The sequence below is a fragment of the Macaca nemestrina genome, chromosome 11 (assembly GCF_043159975.1).
Source record: "Macaca nemestrina isolate mMacNem1 chromosome 11, mMacNem.hap1, whole genome shotgun sequence".
NCBI classification, from domain to species: Eukaryota; Metazoa; Chordata; class Mammalia; order Primates; family Cercopithecidae; genus Macaca; species Macaca nemestrina.
The window spans coordinates 47,371,938-47,396,644 of record NC_092135.1 but is presented as its reverse complement, the minus strand read 5'-3'; the positions used below and the strand labels follow the sequence as shown (position 1 = coordinate 47,396,644).

At 39.6% G+C, this 24,707-nt stretch overlaps 1 protein-coding gene across 3 annotated transcripts in view; it reads right to left on the bottom strand.

Moving 5' to 3' along the window:
- The window catches only part of LOC105492687 (LY6/PLAUR domain containing 6), a 150,155-nt gene that overhangs the window by 13,699 nt on the left and 111,749 nt on the right, over positions 1-24,707 (bottom strand). For all 3 annotated transcript variants that reach the window (XM_011759919.3, XM_071072722.1, XM_071072723.1), the window contains exons 2-3: positions 21,962-22,150; positions 10,346-10,444 (exon numbers count right to left, since the gene is read on the bottom strand). In XM_011759919.3, coding sequence (XP_011758221.1) covers positions 10,346-10,444; positions 21,962-22,079 — 217 coding nt within the window. In that variant the 5' untranslated portion in view covers positions 22,080-22,150. The remainder of the gene's footprint in view (positions 1-10,345; positions 10,445-21,961; positions 22,151-24,707) is intronic.

Genomic DNA, 24,707 nt, shown 5'->3' with positions numbered 1-24,707 from the left:
GCTAATTTTTGTATTTTTAGTAGAGATGGGGTTTCACCAACATGACCAGGCTGGTCCTGAACTCCTGACCTCAGGTGATCCACGTGCCTTGGTCTCCCAAAGTGCTGGGATTACAGGCATAAGCCATTGTGCCTGGCCATAATATAATTATATTAAATAATCCACTACAATATATTTATTAGAACCACATCAGACAGCATTATAATTTTTGCTTCAACTGTCAAACATAATTCAGAAAACTCAAGAGAATAAGGACATTCCATTGTACTGTATTGTAGTATAAAGTATGTTTACTAAGTTTTTTCTCCCTTTCTGATGTTTCAAGTTTCCTTCTTTTATCATTTCCTTTCTTCATATAGAGCTTCCTTCAGCCATTCTTTTAAGGTAGGTCTGCATCATATAGAGCTTCCTTCAGCCATTCTTTTAAGGTAGGTCTGCTAGTGACAAATTCTCTCAGTTTTTCTTCCCTTGAAAATGTCTTAATTTCTTCACATTCCTGAGGGATATTTTCTCTGAATATAAGATTCTGCATTGATATTTTTTTTTCTTAACAGTTGAAAAATATTGTACCGTTGACTTCTGGTCTCCATAGTTTCTGATGAAAACATTTCATTGAACTGATTTTTCTCATATCAGATGTTCTTTTTCTCTTGCTATTTCAAGACTTTTTGTTTGTAGAAGTTTGATTATGTGTTTTTGTGTGGATTGCTTTAGTTTTATCTTTTTTGGGTTTGCTCAGCTTCTTAGAAAAATGTTTAACTGCTGTTTCTTTGAGTACTTTTTTCAGCTTCACCCTCTTTCTACTGTTCTCTTGGAACTCTGATGATGTAGTGTTAAAACATTTGTTACAGCTCCATAGATCTCTGAGGCTCTGTAGAAGTTTCTTTCCCCTCAGACTGTTTTCTATGTGTTCAGATTGGATAATTTTTATTGCTCTATTTCCCAAATTCACTAATTCTTCCCTTTATTCCTTTCATTCTGCTGTTCAGCCCATCTATTGAGATTTTTATTTCAGGTACATTATGTTACAATTCTACAATTTCCATTTGGTTCTCCTTTATATTTTCTATTTCTTTGATGAGATTTTAAAAATTTGTTTCAGGTGTGTTTGTAATTACTTACTGAAACATTTTTATTATGGCTGCTTTAAAACCCTTGCCAGATAATTCTAACATCCCTATTTATCTTGGTGTTGGTATATATTGATTGCTATTTTTCATTCAGTTTGAGATCTTCCTGGTATGACAAGCAATTTTTTAAATTGAAGTCTAAACATATTGTTATCATGTTAGGATACTCTTGATCTTACACTCCCTGTTTGAGAGTGGCGAGAGTGTCTCATTAATGCTTCCCCTGTGGCCTCTACTGATGCCATGGGGTGGGAGATGTGTTGTAGCCTCATTGCCAGTGGGTGGTGGTGAAAGGTAAAGTCCTTTGACACAACTGTGGTCAGGGGAAAGTAGAGGCATCTCATTGTTGCTGGTGGAGGTGAAGTCTAGGCTCCCTAACACAGTCTCCATTGACACTGTGGAAGAGACCTTGTTATTGCTTGGTGGGGAGGGATAAAAATCCCCTTTACTTGTCCTTCTCTGATACAATCCCAAGCAGAAAGGTTGGGACATCTCATTACAGCCTGTTGAGGATGAAGTCAAAGCTTTCCATTCAGCCTCTGCTGGTATGGGGTTGGGGCTACAATTTTTTCCATAGTGTTTTGCTGAAGTAGAACAGCTACTGTCTAAAAGTTACCTTTCTAGGCTTCCCCCTTCCTAGTCCTTTTGCCAAAGAGCAAACTTTTGTTGGAGGTTTATTTTGCCAGTGTCTATCGCATTTTTAGAATGCTGACTTCCTCAGCTTCAAGTCTAGAATATATGAGACTGAAAGAAAACCTAGTGAACTAAGCACTGTGTTGTTCCTTGAGTCTTGAAGTCCTAGTCTGTCATTTTCTTTACCCCTTTCAGTCTTTTCATGTTTTTGGTTTGTTTCTTAATAAATAATGTTCAGAATTTTTTGTTTTACTTAGCAGGAGGAATAGAAAAGTACATCTGCTCCATCTTTCCAGAAATGGAAGTTTTCAGCTTTTGATATTTTGGGCTAATTTTGTTTTGGGCACACTGCTCGGTGAATTGTATGACATTTAACAGCATCCAACAGCCTCTTCTCACTAGATGCCAATGTCATGCCGACAATAACAACTAAGAATGTCTCCAGACATTGACAAATATACTTTGGGCAGGGAAGAGGGAATTGCTCCTGGTTGAGATCTACTGTTGTGCTGTACATTATAATCTTGAGAATCAGGCCCATTCTTGTTGGTGTCTGCATTCCCTCCAACATATAACACAGGGCCTTGCACACAATAGCAGGCATTTAATCTCTAATAAACTCTGTATTACCAGCAGAGATGGATGGGTGCGAAGAATATATCTAGCTGAGCTCTTCCATTCAAATGTGAACCAAATTAAAACATTTTAATTTAGTTCTATGATGTCTGTAACATATCTCCTATTGCTGTATTTTGAATAGTCTCGTCAAATTTAAAAGAGAAATAATACTACACTTCTACCAGTAGTGCAATTTTCACATACTATCACCACCTCTCAAAATTATTTGCCAGGACTACCAAAAGTAAACCTATGCATATTCTATGAAGCTAAAATTCTACTCCTCAATATACATCCAACAGGAATGGTAAGTCCTAGAATGTGTATAGAAGAACTATTCATACAAACATAGTGTAAAAAATGTCAATTAGTGACAGAATGAATAAATGATGGCATCTGTTCACATAACAATGAGAATGAATGGATTCCAACTAAATCTAAAGAAATGGATGAATCTCACATAATATTGAGTGAAAGAAGTCGAACACGAAAGAATTGTACTGTATGATTCCACCTCTACAAAGAACCCAGTAAGAGGCAAAATTAACCTACACTACTGGAAATTAGGAGGGTAACTATATTAGTTTCCAGGGTTACCATTAAAAAAAAAAAAACAAAAAAAAAACACTGAATGAGTGCTTAAACAAAGGTTTTCTCAGTCCTGGAGGCTAGTAATTGAAAATCAAGGTGTTGGCCAAGGCTGGTTCTTCTGAGTCCTCTCTTTTTGGGCAGTCTTTTCCTTGTGTCTCCACATCAGCTTCCCTCGGTTCCTGTCTTTGTTCCCATCTCTTGTTACAAGGATGCTTGTCAGACTGGATCAGGGCTCACCTGAATGACCTCACTTAGTTACCTATTTAAAGACCCTATTTCCAAATACAGTCTCATTCTGAGGTAATAGAGGTTAGGACTTCAACATACGAATTTGAGAGCAGGTAGGGGGAAAAGTGGGGAGGACACAAGTCAGTCCATAACTGAGATGCTTGGTGGTAGGAAAAGTGACTGGAAACAGACATGCAGGGAGCTTCTAAGATGCAGGGCAATTTCTTAATCAGGGTGCTGCTTACATGGAGTGTTCAATTCGTGAAAGTCCATCATGCTATTTACTATTCTATATATATATATATATATAAAAATACTTCAAAGTTCAGTAAAATTGAAAGCAAAAGAAAAAAAGAGCCCAAGATGAAAGAAAAGAGACTCAAGAAAAGGATGAACTACAAATTGAGTTGCAGATAAACTGAATTATTTAAAACTTACCCTAATTAGGAATTACTACAGTCTCTGCTTTCAGGCACCAGATTGTTCTTTTGGCTTTTCTGCTCTTATCAATTACTCTCCATAGATCTTTTAAAAAGATGTGTTTTCTCCTCTTGTCCCAAGTAAAAAATTCCTCAAGGCAGAAATTAAAAACAAATAAATGCTCATCAACCTGACTAAATCATAGCTGGTTGGTCTCCTCTACCCTGAAGTCAGCACCTCTTGAGGAAGCTGCCAAATGGAGACTTCCCTATCTTTTTAAAAAAAACATTCCTCCACATTTCTTAATGAACTTCTCACTTGAGGAACTTCTTTTAAAACTAATCACTGAAATTCAAGAGGCAATGTACTTATTACCAAGGCCAACTCCAAAAAGGCAGTTGGGAAGGTATGCAAAGGTAGTGAGGATAGACAGGACTTCATGGTGAACAATGGTTAGAATAAAAGTGATGAGGCAGGCCATCAAATGGAAGCGTCCCAGTTGAGGCAACTGGATTTGTAAAAAATATTTGGACAAAACATTGTGAATTGGAGAAGGTTAGATGCTCTCAGTGTATGAAAAATGTCTTGTATAGGCTGATAGAACTTAAGGGTAAAAACTTGCTGGAAAAGTTCTAAGACTAATTCCGAGAATTATAAAGCCAGCTGAAATGGACTGGCTTACATTGTCTTACCAAGAAAGAGAACAAAATTTAAAAAGCCAATTAAAATGTAAACAACAAAAATCTGTGTGAAAGCACGGGACTGCCGTTGTGGACTGGATTTAAAGAGCAAGGTACCAGAGAAAAGACAAGCCCCCTGAGTGGTGCCTGACATTCTATACCTGTTCTCCCCTCAAGGCTTTTGCTGATTCAAAAACTGCACAGGTGGAGAGGCTGAGAAACCAAGCAGAAAGCTCTGCTAAGGGACAGAGAAGTAGGGCAGCACCTTCATCAGTCTCTAGGGGACTGGGAGCACAAACAGGAGATCAGAGCTAGCGGGGCAGCCGCAGGAGAAAGGAGGTTCAGAGAAGCGAGACTGATAGTCTCCACATAGAATTCCAGGATGGCAGTTATTTACTTTCATCACTTTAAAAATGTCATCTGGTTAACTTCTACCTTCTATTGTTTCTGTCAATACTAGGTGTTGGCAAGATTGTGCAGCAACTAGTACCTGCATGCACTGCTGGTGAGATTATAAGTGGTACCGTCATTTTGCAAACGGTCAGGCAGTATCTAGTAAAGGCAAGGCTTACATACCCCATGCCTAGCAATCCCACTTCTGGGAAAGACCCAGCAGAAACGCATATGAACATGTACCGAAAGAGATACAGAAGAATGTTCATAGTATTAAGAAACTGGAAACAATCCAAATGTCCTTCAATAGTGGAACAGATGAATTTTAGTATATTCATATAATGATCTACTACACATCCCTGAGAAAACATGACTGTGCTGCTCAAAAATCATAGAGGAATTTCACATACATAATGTCTGAAAGCAAGGACTATATTCTATACCACTCCACTTATATGATGCTCAGTGATAGTAGTCTCAACATTGTTACCTTTGGGGATGGAGTATAATGACTGGGGCACCCCAGCAGCCTCTGGGGTTCTATTGCTATGGGTGGAAACACGGCATGTTCACTTTGCAAAAATTCACAAATTGTGCACTTATGATCTCTTCACTTTGCAGTATGTATGTTCAACTTTACTTTAAAATTACTTTTAAAAAGGAGGAAGTCTAAGACTTTCACTGAGCAATATGACAATAATATGATAAGAGACATCATCTGAAAACATCTTATTACAAAGCAGCCAGAAGTGTTGGATAAAATGTAACCAACACTTTTTGTAAATGTACAAATGAATTCTCCCAAAAGGAAAGTGTCAAGGGCCAACACTGGATAAGTTACTGATTTCTCTCTCCTAGGGAAAGAACAATGTTAAAAGATAAGCTATAATAAATCGCAAGGCGCTGGGTCCCCATGGGATTCAGAGAGAGAACAGAGACTCCTGTATAAATGAAAAAAAATTGGAGGGCTATATTCTAATGGTAAAATTGCCTAAAAGGAAGAAAATTCCACCCTTAGGTTAAGTCAAACACAAAGGTTGTCTGTTTCAGCCTGGGCTATGTCTGAAAAAAGTCAATAATAAAGAAACCGTTCCTGAAAATTTGTAACCCATGGTCTTGTCCTCAGTTGAGCTGAGGATCACATTTACATTTCTTGCTTGTAGCAAGAACCATCAGGCAACTGATCTGGAAAAAACTATCAAGGGATATGTCCAGCTTTTTCTTTACTTTTACAGAAAAACAGTGAAGAGCATAGAAGCTGGAGCCAAAAGAGTATGTGTCCTCTAACTCAAAAATTTCCTTTTCCTGATTATATATCAGCAATACTTTCAAATGGAGATTTTGCCTTAGAGGGAGGCATCTGTACTCCATAATTAAGAAGGAACATAATGTCTTTGGCTTAGGTATACTCCACAAAACAGGCCTTTTTAAAAACTGTAATGTCTTTGACTTCACATTTAATTCCACAGACTTTTAATAACCATTTATACAGTCCCTCTCTCTAGGACCTATTCATCTTACAGCACAGAGAAAAGTCATGGGCAAACATAGATCCAAGCACATAACACTCTTGTTTTAGATCATCAGTTCCTTCACCTGGCCCCTCACATAATATGATTTCAAGATCTTTTTCCATTCTGGCTCACAAAGTCAAGAAAAATTGGACAGATTTATGAGTAGCTGATGAAATTAAAGTTGTTGCAAAGGAAGTGCTCAGAGACCAAAGATGAAATGGAAGCCAAGCAAGTAAAGCAACCAGAGTCAGTTATTGAGAGAATCTTAAGTTCCCGTTTCTGGGAAGGAGGTATGGTACTATGAATCTGGAAGCACCAGAGGCACAAATAATGTAATGGAGGAGAACGCACTTACATCACACACCTTCTGAAAAGAAGAGGGACAGGGAACCTGAGTTAGCTACAGGTGTGTCCAGCTGATGCCGCCACTGCCAAAAGAGTGATTCCAGTCAGGAGGAAGCTTTCCTGACACTTACTTGGCCAAACAATAACTCAAAACAAGTCTGAATCCCTGAATGTCAATTGCTAAGATACACTATGTCTCTATGCACATGCATGTGACTGAGGTCAGCTTTAGAAAATGCATGACATTCAGTGAATCCCCTAAGCAATTTGGGGTGTGCACTTATTCTGTGTATATAAGATTGAATACTTAGGTGAGATGATTTTTTCACTTTCAACAAATTATTTTCACATCAGGTGATAATTTAAACCTAGTTAACTATGTCACAAAACAAACCAAAAAACCAGGAATGTCTTAGAATTTCCATATCTCAGTTGCCCTTCCTAAGCCCATTGGTAGTCCTAGAGCTGCTTCAGACTACTAACAAGCAGAAAAATCTAGAGTTAGCTAGTAGTGAAATACATTTTCTATTTTAATTTATTAATAAAATGGCATTTTTCCATTGTTAGAAAAATCTGAAGAAAACCTGGAGGAAAGAGCAGAAGACTCATGGGAAATAGGGCTGGCCTAACAGGAAGTTGAGTGTGGCCTCACCCCTTCTCAGGTTACAGCTTTAAGTTCCCACTCCTTACCTGATGCTCAAGGCCCTACAAAAATCACCTGGCTCCACTATTTTGGGTCCATAATCCTCTCATACAAACTAGTTGCTACTCCCAGGTCAGGTATCTCCCCATCCACTGAGCACACCTGGGGAGTCTTGTCTCTACACCTTTGCTCTGAGTGAGCTCCTGGAAGACATGTTCTCTTCAATGCTGGACCTCCAGTTCCAAGTTGTTGAGCTACTGCAATCTTCCCAGCACGTGATGCTTTCGCTGGCCACCTCAGTCCCCAGTAGCTCTTCTTCCTGTAAACTCCCACAGCGCTTAATGCCAGGTTCCACTTGGCACTTACCTTTGTCCTGCTAATTCTGACATCTGATATGTTCAGATCCTATCGGCCCAACTAAACTGCCTGATCCCTGAAAGAAGAAACCAGATTCCTATCTTTCAATTTGTAATTCCCCAAGGGGCCTAGCATGGTTGTTTTGTATTTTGAACCTCAGTGCATGACTTTCTATTTATCCCTTTAAATTGAAGGACAAAAAGATAAAAGTAGAGGAGAAAAAAGAGAAAAGGATAAATTGTGTAGAGACCACTCTGCAATACCTTTAGGTATCTGGACTTTGAAATGATAGATTATGACCTCAAAAGAAAGCATCAAGATGGAACTTCCTCTTTTCTCTGAGAGGCATTCAAGCAGTGTTTCTGGTCCCTTGTTTTTTCTTTTTGACAGGGATATACTTGTATACCATCAAACGTGGCCCAGAGCCTACACAGAATACCAGTTCACATTCCTTTTTCCTCTGCATTATCTCCACTAAGGTTACCTCAAAGCTCAGTCAGTACCAGAAGCAGCACAGTCACATTTTGCTATGGTCTGAATGTGCCCCCCAAAGTTCATATGCAACTTAATCACCAATATGAGGATATTAAGAGGCGGGGCGTTTAAGGAGTGATTAAGTCATGAGCATGGAGCCCTCATGAATGGGATTAGGGCCCTTATAAAAGAGCTTGAGGGAGTGGGTCTGTTCCCTTCCCCCGCTTTTGTCTTCTGTCATGTGAGGGCACAGTGTTCCTCCCCTCCAGAGGATGCAGCAACAAGGTGTCACCTTGAAAGCAGAGAGATGATGCCCTTCTAGAACCTGCCAGCACCTTGACCTGGGACTTCCCAGCCTCAAAAACTGTGAGAAATAAACTTCTATTGTTTATATATTACTCAGTCTGAGGCATTTTGTGATAGCATCACAAGTGAACTAAAACACACTTCCCATACACTAGCTCTAACCAACAGGTACCAGCTTCAAAACCAAGTCAGCTAGCTTTATCGCCACAGGAGCCAGCCCAAAGACGACTATATATACAAAGCAAATCATCTTGGTTTTGCCTAAAGTCATTGTTCATAATGGTTCTGAAATTTAGTTGCATATTAGAACCATCTGGAGGGCTTTTAAAAATCCTTATGCCTAGCTGGACAATTTAATATGAATCGCTGGGAATAAATCTAGGTGTTAGAGTTTTCGAAAGTTTACCAGGTAATTTCAATAGACAGCCAAGTTTGAGAAGCAGTGGTTTAACCAGATCTATTAGCAATGGTCATTCCACAGTAGGTAATGTTAGAAAATACTGGCCCATTTGGAAATGAATAGTGACTATAGGCGACAATAAAACTTATTTTTGATTACTCAGATGGCTGGATATCTAGTTTTCAGTTAAGCCAATCTTTAGTGCTTCCATGTTTTTTTCTGTCCTGTAGACCCCATTATCATCTCTACCTAAAAGTAAACAAGAAGAGTCTAGAAATGACAACACTACATTTCTCTTATGTACAGGAGCTCCCTGTGGTTCTTGCCCGACTTTTCATTAGAATCAACTGCAATATTTAAAGTACCAATGCAGGGCCCTAATATCCGAAATGCTGGTTCAATTTGTGTACAGCTGTGATTCTTAACTCATCACCTGACAACCCTTTAGAAATACAAATTCTCAGGCCCTATCTCAGACCTACTGAATCAAAAATGTAGGTGTAGAAGGGTGTGGGAGCAGAAATCTATGTTTTAATAAGCCCTCTGGAAAATGATGCTGCTGCTGAAGCTTGAAAACCACTGGTCTAGGCAGGGCAAAGCTTTCAGTGATTTCTTTGAAAAGTTTCACAGGTGCTTCTACTGCACACCCTAGGTGGAGGTTCCTGGGTTAAAGAGTACTAGCTTGGATAGTTGACGTTTCCTGTAATTTTGGTTTCCATGCTCTCCCAATTTCCAATCCTCCATGAGAAGCAGAATACCACTCACTGGGCTGAATATGAGAACTCTTGTATAGTTCCCGTGTTATGTTGAAAAATAATGGATTTGGTGGTGTTGTGTCCAAGCCATTTTAACAACTGAATTAGATCAGCAGTGAAACCCATCTAACTACTCACTCAAACATTTGTCAGTAAAATTCCCTGTCCTCATTATCTCTACCCCCACCAAATAAATAGACTTTCCTCCAAAGTAAAATAGCCAGTTAACAGTGACTCTGTAGCCAAATATAACCATCTATTTTTTTATAGGATAAAAGAGACATGAATATAATGGGTATTTCTTTATTTTGAAACGGGCCTTTGGGTCAAAATTCCATGCTTCAGTTCAGTGTTCATCTCATCCTTCAAAAAAAAACTTAATAGTTTAAAAATCTCAAGGGATCTTATTTGTGCAATGATGACATTTAGAATTCTAAATTTTAGAGACTGCGTGAAAGTCTCTGGCAAGATATGTAATCAATGGAATCTTTATATGAACATCAATTCATACATTACATCAAAGAGGTTACTATGCACTGACTAATGCCTCAAAGAGTGGCAGACAGACTGGCTGTTGTCTTGTCCTACATTTCACTGGACCTGGGGGTACAGGGGAAGGTATCACCTCCTGTGGAGTACCAAAAATACTTCATGAGAAAGGAAACAATCCTATGGCTCAGTTTATGTCTCTGAGAATCTCTGATATGTTACTGGTGTGGTACAAAAGATCTAATAGCGTTAGAAAAGAGGAGCAGCTGAGATTGCAAGCATGCCTCTCTTTATACATGCACCAAAATCAAAAGGGCTGTTCACTCACAGACAGCCCAGGGGATCCCAATCAGTCTACTGAGAGTTTACCTCGAGGGCAGTAGATGTCTGGAGCCCATCGGTTGCACTCATAATTGTCTGCTGCCTTTTCACAGGTGAAACATTTAAATCCACCAGGATATGGTGTGGCTAAAAAAAAAAGGATTAAGAGAAAAGATTAATTTTTAGACAAGGCACAGAATCCTGTGAAGTTTGATGTTTTCTTCATTTTAAAGAAAGGATTCTCAAGACAACTTAGCAGTTTCTTAAACATTCAACTACCATATGACCCAGCAACTTTACTCTTGGGCATTTATCCCTGAGAAATGAACATTTGTATTCATGCAAAAATCTGTACACAAATGTCAACAGCAACTTTATTTGTCATAGCCCAAAACTGGAAATATCCTCGATGTTCTTCAGTGGGTGAATGGCTAAACAAACTGTTGGACATCCATACTATGGAACATTAGTCAGCAATAAAAACAAATGAACTGTTACTACTTTCAACAACTTGGGTGAGTTTCCAGGAAATTATTTGGAGTGAATAAAGCCCATCCCAAAAGGTTATATATTTCATGATTCCATTTATATGACATTTTTGAAATGATTAGTGGTTGTCAGGGGTTAGGGATGGCAGAGATGGGAGTAGGTGTGGACAGGTGGGGAGAGAGGTGGGTTTGAGGCCAGCAGGAGGAACCCTTGTGCTACTGAAAGTCTTCAGTGTCTCAACTGTGGTGGAGGATACACAAACCTACACATGATAAAATTAGGTAGAACTAAACATACACACACAGAGTAAAATCGGGGAAATCAGAATGACATTGGTAGATTGACTATATTGATATTAATATATTGGTTGTGATATTATGCTATAGTTTTTTGTTTTTTGTTTTTTTTCTTTTGGGTTTCACTCTTGTTGCCCAGGCTGGAGTGCAGTGGCATAATCTCAGCTCATGGCAACCTCCATCTCCCGGGTTCAAGCAATTCTCCTGCCTCAGCCTCCCAAGTAGCTGGGATTACAGGCATGTGCCACCATACCTGGCTAATTTTGTATTTTTAGTAGAGACGGAGTTTTACCATGTTGGCCAGGCTGGTCTTGAACTCCTGACTTCAGGTGATCCACCCGCCTCAGCCTCCAAAAGTGCTAGGATTACAGGTATGAATCACCACACCCGGCCTATGCTACAGTTTTTCAAAATGTCACCACTGGGACAAACTGTATAAGGAGTACATGGGATCTCACTGTATTATTTCTCGAACTCCTGGCCTCAAGGGATTTTCCAGCCTCGGCCTCCCAAACTGCTGGCGTTACAGGCATGAACTACCACACTCAGCATCACTGTACTATGTCCTAAAATTGCATATGACTGTAAAATTATCTCAATAAAAATTTTAATTAAAAAGGCATTCTCTGGATTTCTAATAACTTACTCATGTCAACTTATACACAGATGTCAACATGCAAATAAAAATATTGGGTTGAATCATCACGAAATTTCCTGATGTTTGAGCATTTCAATCTACAAAAGTGGCAATTTCTCTGGCACACTGTAAAATTTTTATCTGGTCAGACCTGATGTCGTTATGAATCCCTGGAGATGGTGAGCCTTAGCTAAGAGAAGAGTCTTCATTGCTCAAATATATGCTGCCCAGGCAGAGGTGACCCTCTTCAGGTGTGTTTTGGACCCATGTCCATAGAAGCCGGATGCTGAGGGGACGTGGGGATGAGGCACCAGAGGCTACCAGGTCTAGCCTGAGGACTAGGCCATTCCAGGAAACCCCACTTAACTCTTCCCACCACTCCCACTGGTGAGTTTCTTCTTCCTGCCTTCAGAAGGAACCATCCTCCAAGGGCTTTTATTCTTTACCTATAAGCTCAGGTGGGGAGGGGTCACATGAGATTCAAGTTCTGGAGATTGTCAGGGGCACACAGGACCTTCCCTCCACAAAAAGATGAGGATCACCGAAGAATGTCAGGCCCAGCTGTTCTTTGTCCTTACCACTGATGTGCATTTAATTGCTTCTTAGCTCTAATCATTTGCTTGCTTCACTACTTAGAGTTTTGCCTTTCATAAACAAAACTTGTTTTGTTTAATTTGTAAAATTACCTGGCCTATTTGAAAGCTGCAAACACTCAAACACTTCATCTGCAGGAGCCAACTGTTCTCCCTCGCAGATGGCTGAGCCTGCATATCCCACTGGCGGAAATAATCATCTCAGGGTAAATTGCTCTGCCCACATGGAACCAATTAGATATGTTATCAAAAATAAATGAAGGAGAAGGCAGCAGCTTAAGGCCAGAACGATGGACCAGATATCACTTTGATTTTCACCTTGCCAAGAATAGCTGCCCATCTATGCACATGCTTGCATTACTTCACAGACCTGACTGTGACAATATCAAATAATGTATCATAATCAAAAGTCATAAGCAGTCTAAAAAAGACAAGTAATCAGAACTTTTTATGGGCCCATTTGCATGCTCTAAGTCTCTCACATAGTAACTCAAATTTGTAAACAGAATGACAGAAAAAGTGCATAGATGATTTTACAAAATGATGGAAAGCAGCTCAGACACAGCCATCCAACCACTCCATTTTCATGAGGAAATTTTAATAGGGGGAAAATGTCATATAATTGTGATAAAGAGAAGTATTTTGTAAACTATAAACAAATACTTTTTATATCTTCACATTACCCACCTATAGAAAAATGGGTTACACTTGAATTGAAAGGTTCTATTTAGCTAAGGACAGGTATACCTTGTTGTATCACAATCCATTTTAGCACACTTTGCAGATACTGTATTTTTACAAATTGAAGTTTCATGGCAACCCGCATTAAGCAAGTCTATCGGTGTCATTTTCCAATTGCATGTGCTCACTTCATGTCTGTGTCACATTTCGGGAATGCTTGAAATATGCCAAACTTCTTCATTACTTTTGTATCTGTATGGTGACTTGTGATCAGTAATCTCTGACATACTATTATAATTGTTTGGGGGCACCACAAACTGCACCCACATAAAATGGTGAACTGAATAAATGTGTATGTTTTGACTGCTCCATCAACCTGCTATTCTTCCATCTCCCTCTCTCCCTCTTTCCCTGCCCCAGACCTCCATATTTCCTGAGATACAACAATACTGAAATTAGGCCAGTTAGTAACCCTACAAATGCCTCTAAGTGTTCTGGTGAAAGGAAGAGTAATACAATTTTCACTTTAAATCAAAACCTAAATATGATTAAGATTGGTGAGGAAGGCATGTTGAAAGCTGAGATAGGCTGAAAGCTAGGCCTCTTGTACCAGTTAGCCAAGCTGTAAATGTAAAGGAAAGGTTCTTGAAGGAAGTTTAAAATGCTACTTTAATGAATACATGAATGTTAAGAATATAGAACAGGCTTTTTGCTGATACAGAGAAAGTTTGAGTGGTCTGGATAGAAGATCATACCAGCCACAGCATTCCCTTAAACCAAGGCCTAATCCAAGGCAAGGTCCTAACTGTCATTAGTTCTATAAAGGCTCAGAGACATGAAGAAGGTGCAGAAGAAAAGTCTGCAGCTAGCAGAGAATGGTTCATATAGTTTAAGGAAAAAATCTATTTCCATAACATAAAATCATAAGGTAACATGGAAAGTGCTAATGAAGAAGTTGCAGCAAGTTATCCAGAAAATCTAGTTAAGATCACTGAAGATGATGGCACTGAGAAGATTTTCAGTGTAGACAAAACAGCCTTATATTGGAAGAAGACACTTAGGACTTTCATAGCTAGAGAGGAAAACTCAATGCCTGGCATCAAAGGACAGGCTGATTCTTTTGTTAGATGTTAATACAGCTGGTGACTTTTAAAATGAAGCCAATGCTAATTTATCATTCTTAAAATCCTTGAGACTTTAAGAATTATGTGAAATCTACTCTATCTGTGCCCTATAAATGGAACAACAAAGCCTGGATGACAGCACATTTATTTACAGAATGGTCCACTGAATATTGTAAGCCCACTGTTGAGATCTACTGCTCAGAAAAAAATATTTCTTTCAAAATACTACTGCTCATTGGCAATACAACTGGTCACTCAAGCGCTCTGACGGAGATCTACAAGAAAATTAATGCTGTTTTCATGCCTGTGAACCCAACATCCCTTCTGTAGCTGATGAATCAAGAAGTCGTTTTGAGTTTCAAGTTTTATTATTTAAGAAATATATTTGTAAGCCTATAGCTGCCACAGATCATGATTCCGCTGATGAATCTGAGCAAAGTAAATTTAAAAACCTTATAGAAAGGATTAATCATCTAGGTACCAATAAGAACATTTGTGATTCACAGGAGGTCAAAATATCAACATTAACAGCAGTTTGGAAATACGTGATTCCAACCATCACAGATGACTTTGATTTCAGTAGAGAAAGTAACTGCAGATGTGGTGCACACAGCAAGAGAACTAGAATTAGAAGTGGAGCCTGAAAAAGCGACTGAATTGCTGCAATCTTATGATAGAAGTTAAATGAATGAGGAGTTGGCTTCTTATGAATGAGCAAAAAAAGCAGTTTCTTGAGATGGAATCTACTCCTGGTGAAGATGCTGTGAACATTGTTGAAATGACAAAAAAGGATTTAGAACATCATAGAACTGTTGATAAAGCAGTGGCAGGGTTTTGATAGGATTAATTCCAATTTTGAAAGAAGTTCTGCTGTGAGTAGAATGCTGTCAAACAGCATCACATGCTACTGAGAAATCTTTTGTGAAGGGCAGAATAAGCTGATATGATAAACTTCGTTGTTGTCTTATTTTTAAAAATTGCCACAGCTACCCCAGCCTTCAGCAACCACCACCCTGATCATTCAACAGCCATCAATATCAAGGCAAGATACTCTACCAGCAAAAGGCTCAGATGATCCTTAGCATTTTTAGCAATAAAGTCTTTTTAAATTAAGATACATACATTGTTAGCGGAACATGGTGGCCAACAATGCAATCTCAGCACTTTGGGAGGCCGAGTCAGGTGGATAGCTTGAGCTCACAAGTTTGAGACCAGTCTGAGCAACACGGAGAAATCCTGTCTCTACTAAAAATACAAAAATTAGCCAGGCATGGTGGTGAACACCTGTGGTCCCAGCTACTCAGGAGGCTGAGGTGGGAGGCTCGCTTGAGCCCAGGTGGCAGTGGTTGCAGTAAACCGAGATTGCACCACTGCACTCCAACCTGGGCCACAGAACCAAACCCTGCCTCAAAAAAAAAAAAAAGGAAAAAAGATATGCACGTTGTTTTTTAGACATAATGCTATTCCACACTTAATAGACTATGGTATAATGTAAATGTAGCTTTTATATGCACAAGGAGACCAAAAAATTTGCATAACTTGCTTTATTGTGGTTGTTTTGTTGTGGTGGTGTGGAACTGATCCTGCAATAATCTCTAAGGTATTCCTGTACATGTCTGAAGAATTAAAATATCAAAAACAAAACAGGTTCTCAAACGCCAAAGTCATGCAATACTCTTGCAGATATTTTAACTAATCACGTAAAATATTTTAGGAAATTGTCCTGATTGGATACATTAAAAAATACTTTCCCTATCAGGTTTAAAATACTCAATACATAAACAACTTTCAAAGATTGGACTTTAAAATAGCTTGTAAAATTTGAAGTGGAATGATCAAAGTAGACATTTTGGGAAAAAAAAGATATAAAGCATTTGTCAAAGAACAGCATTTCTCAAAAAAATGATCATCATATTCACCAAGGTTTATGGCTGCAAGCTACCCGTACCACTTCAGTTTGCATGATTAATTCACTGGGGCATCAAATTTTATCTGTTCTGTCACTGCAGCCAGTAAAATTTTTGGATGGAATATTGAATTAGTTATTCCTGGAAACTTTCCCATCAAAGAGATAAATTAAGAATTCTGAATGAAGACTGACAATCCAACTACTCCAAGAACAAACTTATTGAGACCCTAACCCTAGTAAGTTGTAGTGCTCCCAAATTTGAATTACTTAATAGACTTTTCAAAATGATCTTCTGTGAGACAAGTGACATACTAAATCAAACACTTATTTCTTACATAAGCAGGCCTGGATTCTGAAATTAACCCAAAGTATACTGAAATTTAAACAGGAATGGGGACTAAAATACTATGGCAGCAAAATGAAGCTTTGCTTAAATTCATTTATCTCTGAGTTTATCAGCACGTATCACTGACAATTAACCAAATTATCTCATTTTGGGTGAATTTTCTTTTAGAATCTACAGTTCCATTATCTGTGCATAGTCTCAATGGTTAGAGTTTAATATTTGCTTGTAGGAACTTTTATTGACATCTTGGCAGGTAATACCAATTAGTGAATAATCACACCCTGATTAATGACAAATCTCTGCAAACATACTGCTTTAAGTGGATAATTAAGGTATAATACCAAGTAAATGGTTAAATTCTTCCCTCTTGAGATATTTTGCCAAAAATGAGGTCTACAGATGAACAACTATCACTATCTCCAGTAACTTGCTAACTGACACTGCATCTGATAAAGAGGTTTGTGTTTTTTTTTAAAAAAAGGACGGAAAGAGGTTCCTAAGAGATGTGCTATTTGCTTCTTTGTTACTTCAAAGCATTGCAGAGCAAGCGGAGTTTCAAATTGTTGTGGCCCCAGCTGTGAATGAATCTAATTTGGCTCTTGATCAGAGGTAATAAGCTCAGTACCCTGTATTTCAGGGCATAAGTCCTTGGTCCCTTAAGGGAAGGTGATTGTAAAGAAAAAAAGAAATGCCAAAGTGCCCAGTTACTTCCTGTAAAATAATCTGTCCATTAACTCTCATGGTCAGCCATAGTTCAACCGACCATAATTCATTTGTACGGTATCAGAAAAGATTTAGTCTTTGTTTCCACCTCTTGGAACTTTTGCCTAGACAAAGGCCTTCAGTTACCAAAACCGTGGTGAGAACAGACTTTTGTTTTGAAAGGTACGCTGATGTGTAACGCATCCAAACATTTTTTGATTCTTACCAAATTAACTTCCATTGTTTCTGAAAACTGGATGCAAATATAAAAATTCTAGAAATCTAATAAATGTTTTTTCTCAGTTCACTTGGCAACAAAATATTGTGAGTACAATTTTAACAGGGACATATTTCTAACAGAAAAAAATACATTATCTGGTACCTTCCCAGCAAGTCCCCTTATTCTCCAAGATTTACGTAATATAGTCTGAACAAACTTATCTGGCTCTCTACGTGGGCACAAACAAGCCCCCACAGGAATACAGCTCTTTGGTGCACATGATTAAGTAAAGATTCAAAACATGCAACCAGAGGAAAATTGGATATTCTTAGGAAAGGTTTCCTTCTATTCAAAGGAAAGAAACAGAGGCCAAGAATAGGTTGCAGCCACTTAGTATATTAAATTCTGCTATCTCTTATGATGTCTGACTACCAAATAAGCAGCTCCATTTCTCTTAATACTAACTCTTGTTTTGAAAGTTTTTATTTGATTTGGTATTTTAATCATAGGCTAGGAAGAAATTCATTTTTCACATAAAAACAAGCAAAGAAAAAAACAACAACAAATGACACAAGGATTATAGAAAAGAACATTATTGACGACACTGCTTCAGATTTGAAAGCCATGAAGTTTCTTTCTTTTAAATGTTCAGAAACTTCAAAGATTAGGAAACTAGAAAGCAAAAAAGATTAGTCATGGGAGGCTGAATTTTCCCAGCCTGGGTTCCAATCTCTCCCCAGTTATCGTCAGTGATGGCTGTTCTGGGCACTGGAATGAGGAGAAAATAGCTTCTGCTTGTCTGGTACAGAAAATGTGTGTGTGTTCTCATGCCTCCAGCATCACTACATTCCTCCTTCAGCAGGTTCTGAGCTTCATGTTACATATTGTAACATTAATGAAATGTGGCTCACTCACAAAAGAACCCTGTTTGTGCCTTCATCTACAAAGTGAGGTGACTACATAAATAATTCAAAACCAAACTAATCCCAGACTTCTCTCATATATTTTTTACCGTCTATGTTCAACAGATACCTGCTTATTTGTAGAGACTACATCTTACTACAGTCTATTGCTCAAGGATAGAGAACCATGCCATTTAAAAAATCAAAGTGTGAAAACACACACACCACAAACTTCTAAAATAGTTCAAAGAAATTAGAAGTTAACGCTGATTTAAAAGTGGACAGAACAGGCCGGGCGTGATGGCTCACACCTGTAATCCCAGCACTTTGGGAGGCCGAGGTGGGAGGATCATGAGGTCAGGAGATCAAGACCATCCTGGCTAACACGGTGAAACCCGTCTCTACTAAAACTACAAAAAAAAAAAAAAAAAAAAAAAAAAAAAAAGAATTAGCCGGGTGTGGTTGTGGTTGCCTATAGTCCCAGCTACTCGGAAGGCTGAGGCAGGAGAATGGCGTGAACCCAGGAGGCGGAGCTTGCAGTGAGCCGAGATCGCACCACTGCACTCCAATCTGGACGACAGAGCGAGACTCTGTCTCAAAAAATAAAAAAAATAAAAATAAATTGACAGAATAAACAAAGTTCTGGCCAAGTAGGAGCCATTCATAGTAACTTCACTCTAACAAGAATTTATACAGTATTCCCATAAGTTATGGAGGGAGACTCTAACGAGAACTTGGACCCTGATCTGCTGGTGAATCATCTACTTATAATCTCCCTTAGGAACAACTTCTGTCCTTCTCCACATCTCAAAATCATATCAGAAAACCTCACCAATTCTTTTTTCTTTTACTTTTATTTGTATTTGTTTTATGCTGCATTTATTCCTATGCCATATGTTTTTGTTTCTTCAGTTTCTTCCGGGATATCTTTTTCTTCTCTGCAACCTCTTCTTCTGGTTTAGGAACAATTTGATTCTTTTCAGTAAGGGTCACCGCGATGTGACAGGGGGAGCTCATGTACGGCTCTTTAAGTAAGTTCCGGTGGCTCACGCCTGTAATCCCAGCACTTTGGGAGGCCGAGGCGGGCGGATCACAAGGTCAGGAGATCGAGACCACGGTGAAACCCCGTCTCTACTAAAAATACAAAAAATTAGCCGGGCGCGGTTGTGGGCGCCTGTAGTCCCAGCTACTCGGGAGGCTGAGGCAGGAGAATGGCGTGAACCCGGGAGACGGAGCTTGCAGTGAGCCGAGATCGCGCCACTGCACTCCAGCCTGGGCGACAGAGCGAGACTCCGTCTCAAAAAAAAAAAAAAAAAGTAAGTTCAGCCATGCATCTTGGATCCCTTGCTCACCTGGATAGGCTCAATGACCAGGAAATCTACATCTAAACCCTTGAGTACAGCATGACTCTCTGTGTTTTTAAGCATGGGCGGCAAAAATTTAGCACTCTTTTCAGGCCACTGATCCTGTGTTCAGCCTCACTGTTTGGCCTGGGCCCACCTACCAACTCCACCATTGTAATGTTAGAATGGTAGACATTCGTTTTGTAAAATGACATCTTTCAGACAACTTAGTGGCTTTTTGCACAGGCATACACTTGATGGCCTGGGCACTTTCCCAGGCGTTCTTAAAGTGAACATGAAGATCTGAACCCTGATTTGCATGATTTGGTTTTCCAGGTCAAGTTTATAGTGAACCATTTTTACAGATCACCTCAGGCCAGTGAGGGAAGAGGAAGCCCTACTAATTCTTTACATATGGCGAGTTTCCTCTAATCAGGCCATGGCTTTATTTAATTAACATTGGTCATATGAGCAGAACTTTTCCATCAATTTTTCAAGAGCAGAAGTGATTTCCCTCGGCTTGCAAGACTCAGCCTTCAAGACCTCCTTCTGAAATTGACTTTCCAAATAGAGGCCCACCACACAGGGCACTGACCCACTACACTACTGAGGCAGAAGTGGTGTGTGTGTTGTTAAATCCAATCACCTTAATTCTCCTTCCCACTCTGTGTGTACAATCACAGCCTCCATGTAGGTCCCGTGTGGACCTTTTCTGCAGCCCAGTTACTACTGAGTCTGTCACTGAAGTTGAGAAAGAATCACACAGAAGTTGAAAACTGGCAATGAACCCTAAGAGACAGAAACCTAGGTTTTTGATTCACCAAGTCTAATAAAGTAGCATGCCTGTTTGGAGAAAACAGCAAAATGCAATCTAGAAAAGAGAACAAATATGAAAGCACCTTCTCTTCATGCATATTATTAAAATAAAAAGCCCCATGAAACAAGCAGTCATATAAGTCTTCCATATGATTAACCAGTGGGCACCAGACTATACTGGTAAGAGGGTACAGAGACAATAGAAATCTAAAGAAATTATTTGCTGCGTATTAAAAGTGTATGGGAGTTATACAACACTGGAGCAGTATATTCTCAGCACCCCCAGTTTACTAAGCCAATGATAATAAAAGCAACAATGTAAACAACCATTTGATTGCTGGTGTAGTATAGGCCTAGTGATTTACAGATATTATTTCTGTTCCATAAAATAAAGCTACAGAGTATGTACTATATTACTTTATCACTTTAGAAAAGACAAAATTATCACAAAGAACTCTCCTAACATTGATTGAGCATTTCCTATGTCTCACACTCAGTGCTAAGTGCTTCATACACATTTTAAATTTAATCTTCGCAATGACAGGGAATTTATTTTAAGTCAAAAGGCCACAAAGCAGCCAAGCTAGTTGCTGACCCTAGTGGGTGGACTCCAAGCCCCAGGGCATTCTGCATACCACCTCTCAGCTAACCCAGAACATGCAGACATTAAATATTCCAACCACGTGGATTGAAGGAGTCCACATGGCTGCCTTCACTTTGTAGACTATGCGATCCTCAAAAGCAAGGACTGTGTTTGATTTGCCTTTATGCTTTCAAGCCTATCACAATCCTTGACACAGTGGACACTCAAACTGTATGTGTTGAGCAGAGCATTTCAAAAGAGTCATGCACCTGAGGGCAAAAGCTGAAGGTCAGAACACACACAATACAACCAGCTCTCACCTCAACAGGGGCAATAGAGAAGACGATTCATACAGACAGACACAATACATACAAAGATAGAGAACGAAAGAGGAAGTCAAACTGCTGTGTTTCCTAAAGTGTGATCCTTAGAATATCTGCAGCAGAAGTACTTGAAGTTCTTGCTGAAAGCAAAAACCCACAGGTACAGCCTGAGATACATGCAAATCAGAAACTCTGGGGCAGGGATCCGGGCATCTATGTTATTATGCATTCCCTAGATAATTCTTAAATATAGGAAACCAAAAGGAGGCAGAGGGCATTGGAAGCTGTGGGAGGAAATTATGCTGAAATTGAGAATTAGATGCACAGAGAGGAAGACCAGCTATTATCTCACCTATAAAAGACTGATCTTTTACAAACAATCCTCCTTCTGGGATATGGTGGTTCACTTTAACAGCTGACTTAGGACCAGCATGAGTACAAGGGGAAGAGTGTTCAGAATCAGAGTGACTGTGTAGGGAACAGAGAAAACAAGCCCAATAATTTGCCTTAACACCACCAAGAATCTTCTTGTGAAAAGGTGAGGGTAAAGCATAAAACATCTTTTGTAAATTACCGCGCCCCCCTAATTAAATCACCAGAGGTTTTCACTATACTGAAGGATGCCTTCTCCTGGCTGGTTTTGGAACCACTTCTTATTTGAGATAAAGTGATATTTCTGCAGCAAAGAGAACAGTCTTACTTGAAGGGTGGAGGTAGATAATGTCTTTCACTGTGAAGTCTCGGGACTGAGCAGCTTTCAGACAATCCGCCAGCAGGCTCAGGAGCAGGAGCCAGGCCAGAGCAGGGCCAGGTTCCATGGCAGACCGAAGCGTCACTCATACAGAGGGCCTGGGAGCGGGCACTCAGGACGACAGCAGAGAACTTGCACCTGAAAAATGAAGAATCATCTCAGTGATTAACTGCAGAAAGCTACAGGAGGCTTGGCTGAGCTCCCGTGCTGGTAAGATGGGATGGAGGGGAACAGGGCATAAGGAAGTGGGTAGATATGGAGAGAAACTTTATCAACAGTAATTTTAGAAAACTTAGAACATTCCAGCCCAGAGACAGTCTTAATCAGGTTGCTAAGGCTCAATTGGTAGCAATCCCCTCTTACATCCAGCAGAGACTGTATCAAGACAGACTGAATTTTAATGATATCCAGCTACTTTTTGCCAGGAGGCCACGGGATGGCTGTCAGAGTACGATAAAGAAGTCAGAAGCAAAAGCTCAGAAGCATTTCCTTGAGAATGGTGCAGGTCAGATAGGGAGTGCAGCCGTACTGGGCCACGGTGCCATGCAAACCTGTACAGGGCAGACTTTCAGATTTGGGAAAACAAACAAATACAGGAAAGCTGGTCTCTCCAAAATTAAAAAGTGCCTCCGTAATACAAAATCTCCTTAATGTAACTAATATTTGTTGGCCAGGTACTACTGAAGTCCTTTATGTATATCCATTTATTCTCCCAGCAACCCTATGAGGTAGGCACAATTATTAACCCATTTTGGGTAAACTGGGGTTCAGCAAATAAATAGCAGATCTGACTCCAACCCAGGCAATGTGGCTTTGGAGTCTGCATTTTTAAACACTAGGCAATTCTGTGTTCTCAAGACTGACTTAAGGGGTATTTAAAAAACTGATTGGATGGGCGCGGTGGCTCATGCCTGTAATCCCAGCACTTTGGGAGGCCGAGGCGGGTGGATCGCCTGAGGTTGGGAGTTCGAGACCAGCCTGGCCAACAAAGTGAAACCCAGTCTCTATGAAAAATACAAAAAATAAGCTGGATGTGGTGGTGGGCACCTGTAATCCCAGCTACTCAGGAGGGTGAGGCAGGAGAATCGCTTAAACCTGGGAGGCGGAGGTTGCAGTGAGCTGAGTTTGCACTGTTGCTTTGCACTCCAGCCTGGTCAACAAGAGTGAAACTCCATCTCGGGGGGCGGGGGGGGGGGGGGGACTGATAAGATCCTGTTGTTGCTATAGCACGAAGTGATTATTATCTACTCTGTCCTTTATTCTGAGTGTCCTTTTTTCACTCAAAATTGAGGAAAAGACAATCTGTAATAAGGCTGAATTGCTCTGCTTACTGGGAATGCAGAGATCTGTCTTAATTTTTATATAGGTGCTATTCTCTTGCTATCTTCTTGGTTTCCTATAAAGCTTATTCCTCATGTTCTACTACTTTTCTAAGTACCATTATCTCTATTCCTCTGCCAGGAGTCAAGGTTATTCATTTTATTTTAACCTAGCTGATAACCAACAATTTTGATATTTTGTTTAATATAAATGTTCAACAAGATTTTTTAAATGCATAACAAAAGAATTCCAAAATTTGTAAAAATACGTACACAAGGAAATATATTATGAAACAGAAACTCAGTAGAAAAAATCAGTATGACCCAATCAGATCTAGAATATACTACAAAGCAAAATTAATCAAAACACAATGATAGAAAGTGTAAAAATGAATTTAGAAAGTAGAACACTCTAAGGAGGCCAGAAATAGACCCAACTGTTTATAGGGTGCAAGCAATTGTTCAAAATTACAGAACGGGACACAGGTTAAGTTAATAGTATTATAACTTTCTTAAATTTTTTTTTAAATAGCTGAAGCCATAAAATGCATAACATGCTAAATTACTTCCAGATGTGTTGATTATTCTTTTTTAATTGGCAAATTGTCAGAAAACAGAGTAGAGCTCTCTTATCACTTATAACAGCTTGCTAATGCCAACCTTGCTAATTTCACGCTCACTACGCCATCTTCTGTTTACAATTTAATTCCCCAAGCAAACCTGGCATTCAGAAAGAGAATGGGCCACTCAATCACTTAGTAAGTGTGACTGCCAGGCACTGTGCTGGGCACTTGGTTGAACAATATGATGAAAAAACAAATATCCACCAGTATCTTTCCCTTGCAAGTTAGCAGCCAAGTGACAGAGACAAACATCACTTCATCTTGAAAGAATGCAACAGTGCTTCTTTCCACATCCATCTGGCTTTTCTCTGCCAGCATGATGAGGTTGGTAAGGTGAGGCTGCACCTCTGGGACAGGTCTGCACAGCACCCCATGGAGACCTGGCAGCACCATGGCCAATACCCCCATCTCCTCCCAATCTGTATGTAGCAGGGCTCAGATTGAGAGTCAGAGATCAAAATGGCATGAACATTATGTGTGTAACTATAAACAAAAATGTGAACAAAAGCACAGACAAAAGACCAGAGAGGAAAATACAAAATTAAGATAGCAAAGACATGGTGTATGAGTTAGCCCAGGCTGCCATGACAAAATACCATAGACTGGGGGGCTTATACAACAGAGATTTCTCACAGTTCTGGAAGCTAGGAAGTCCAAGATCAAGGTGTCGGCGGGGCTGCTGTCTCCTGAGGCCTCTCTTCTTGGCTTGCTGATGGCTTTGCCCTGCATGCATAGTCCTGGTGTCACTTCCTC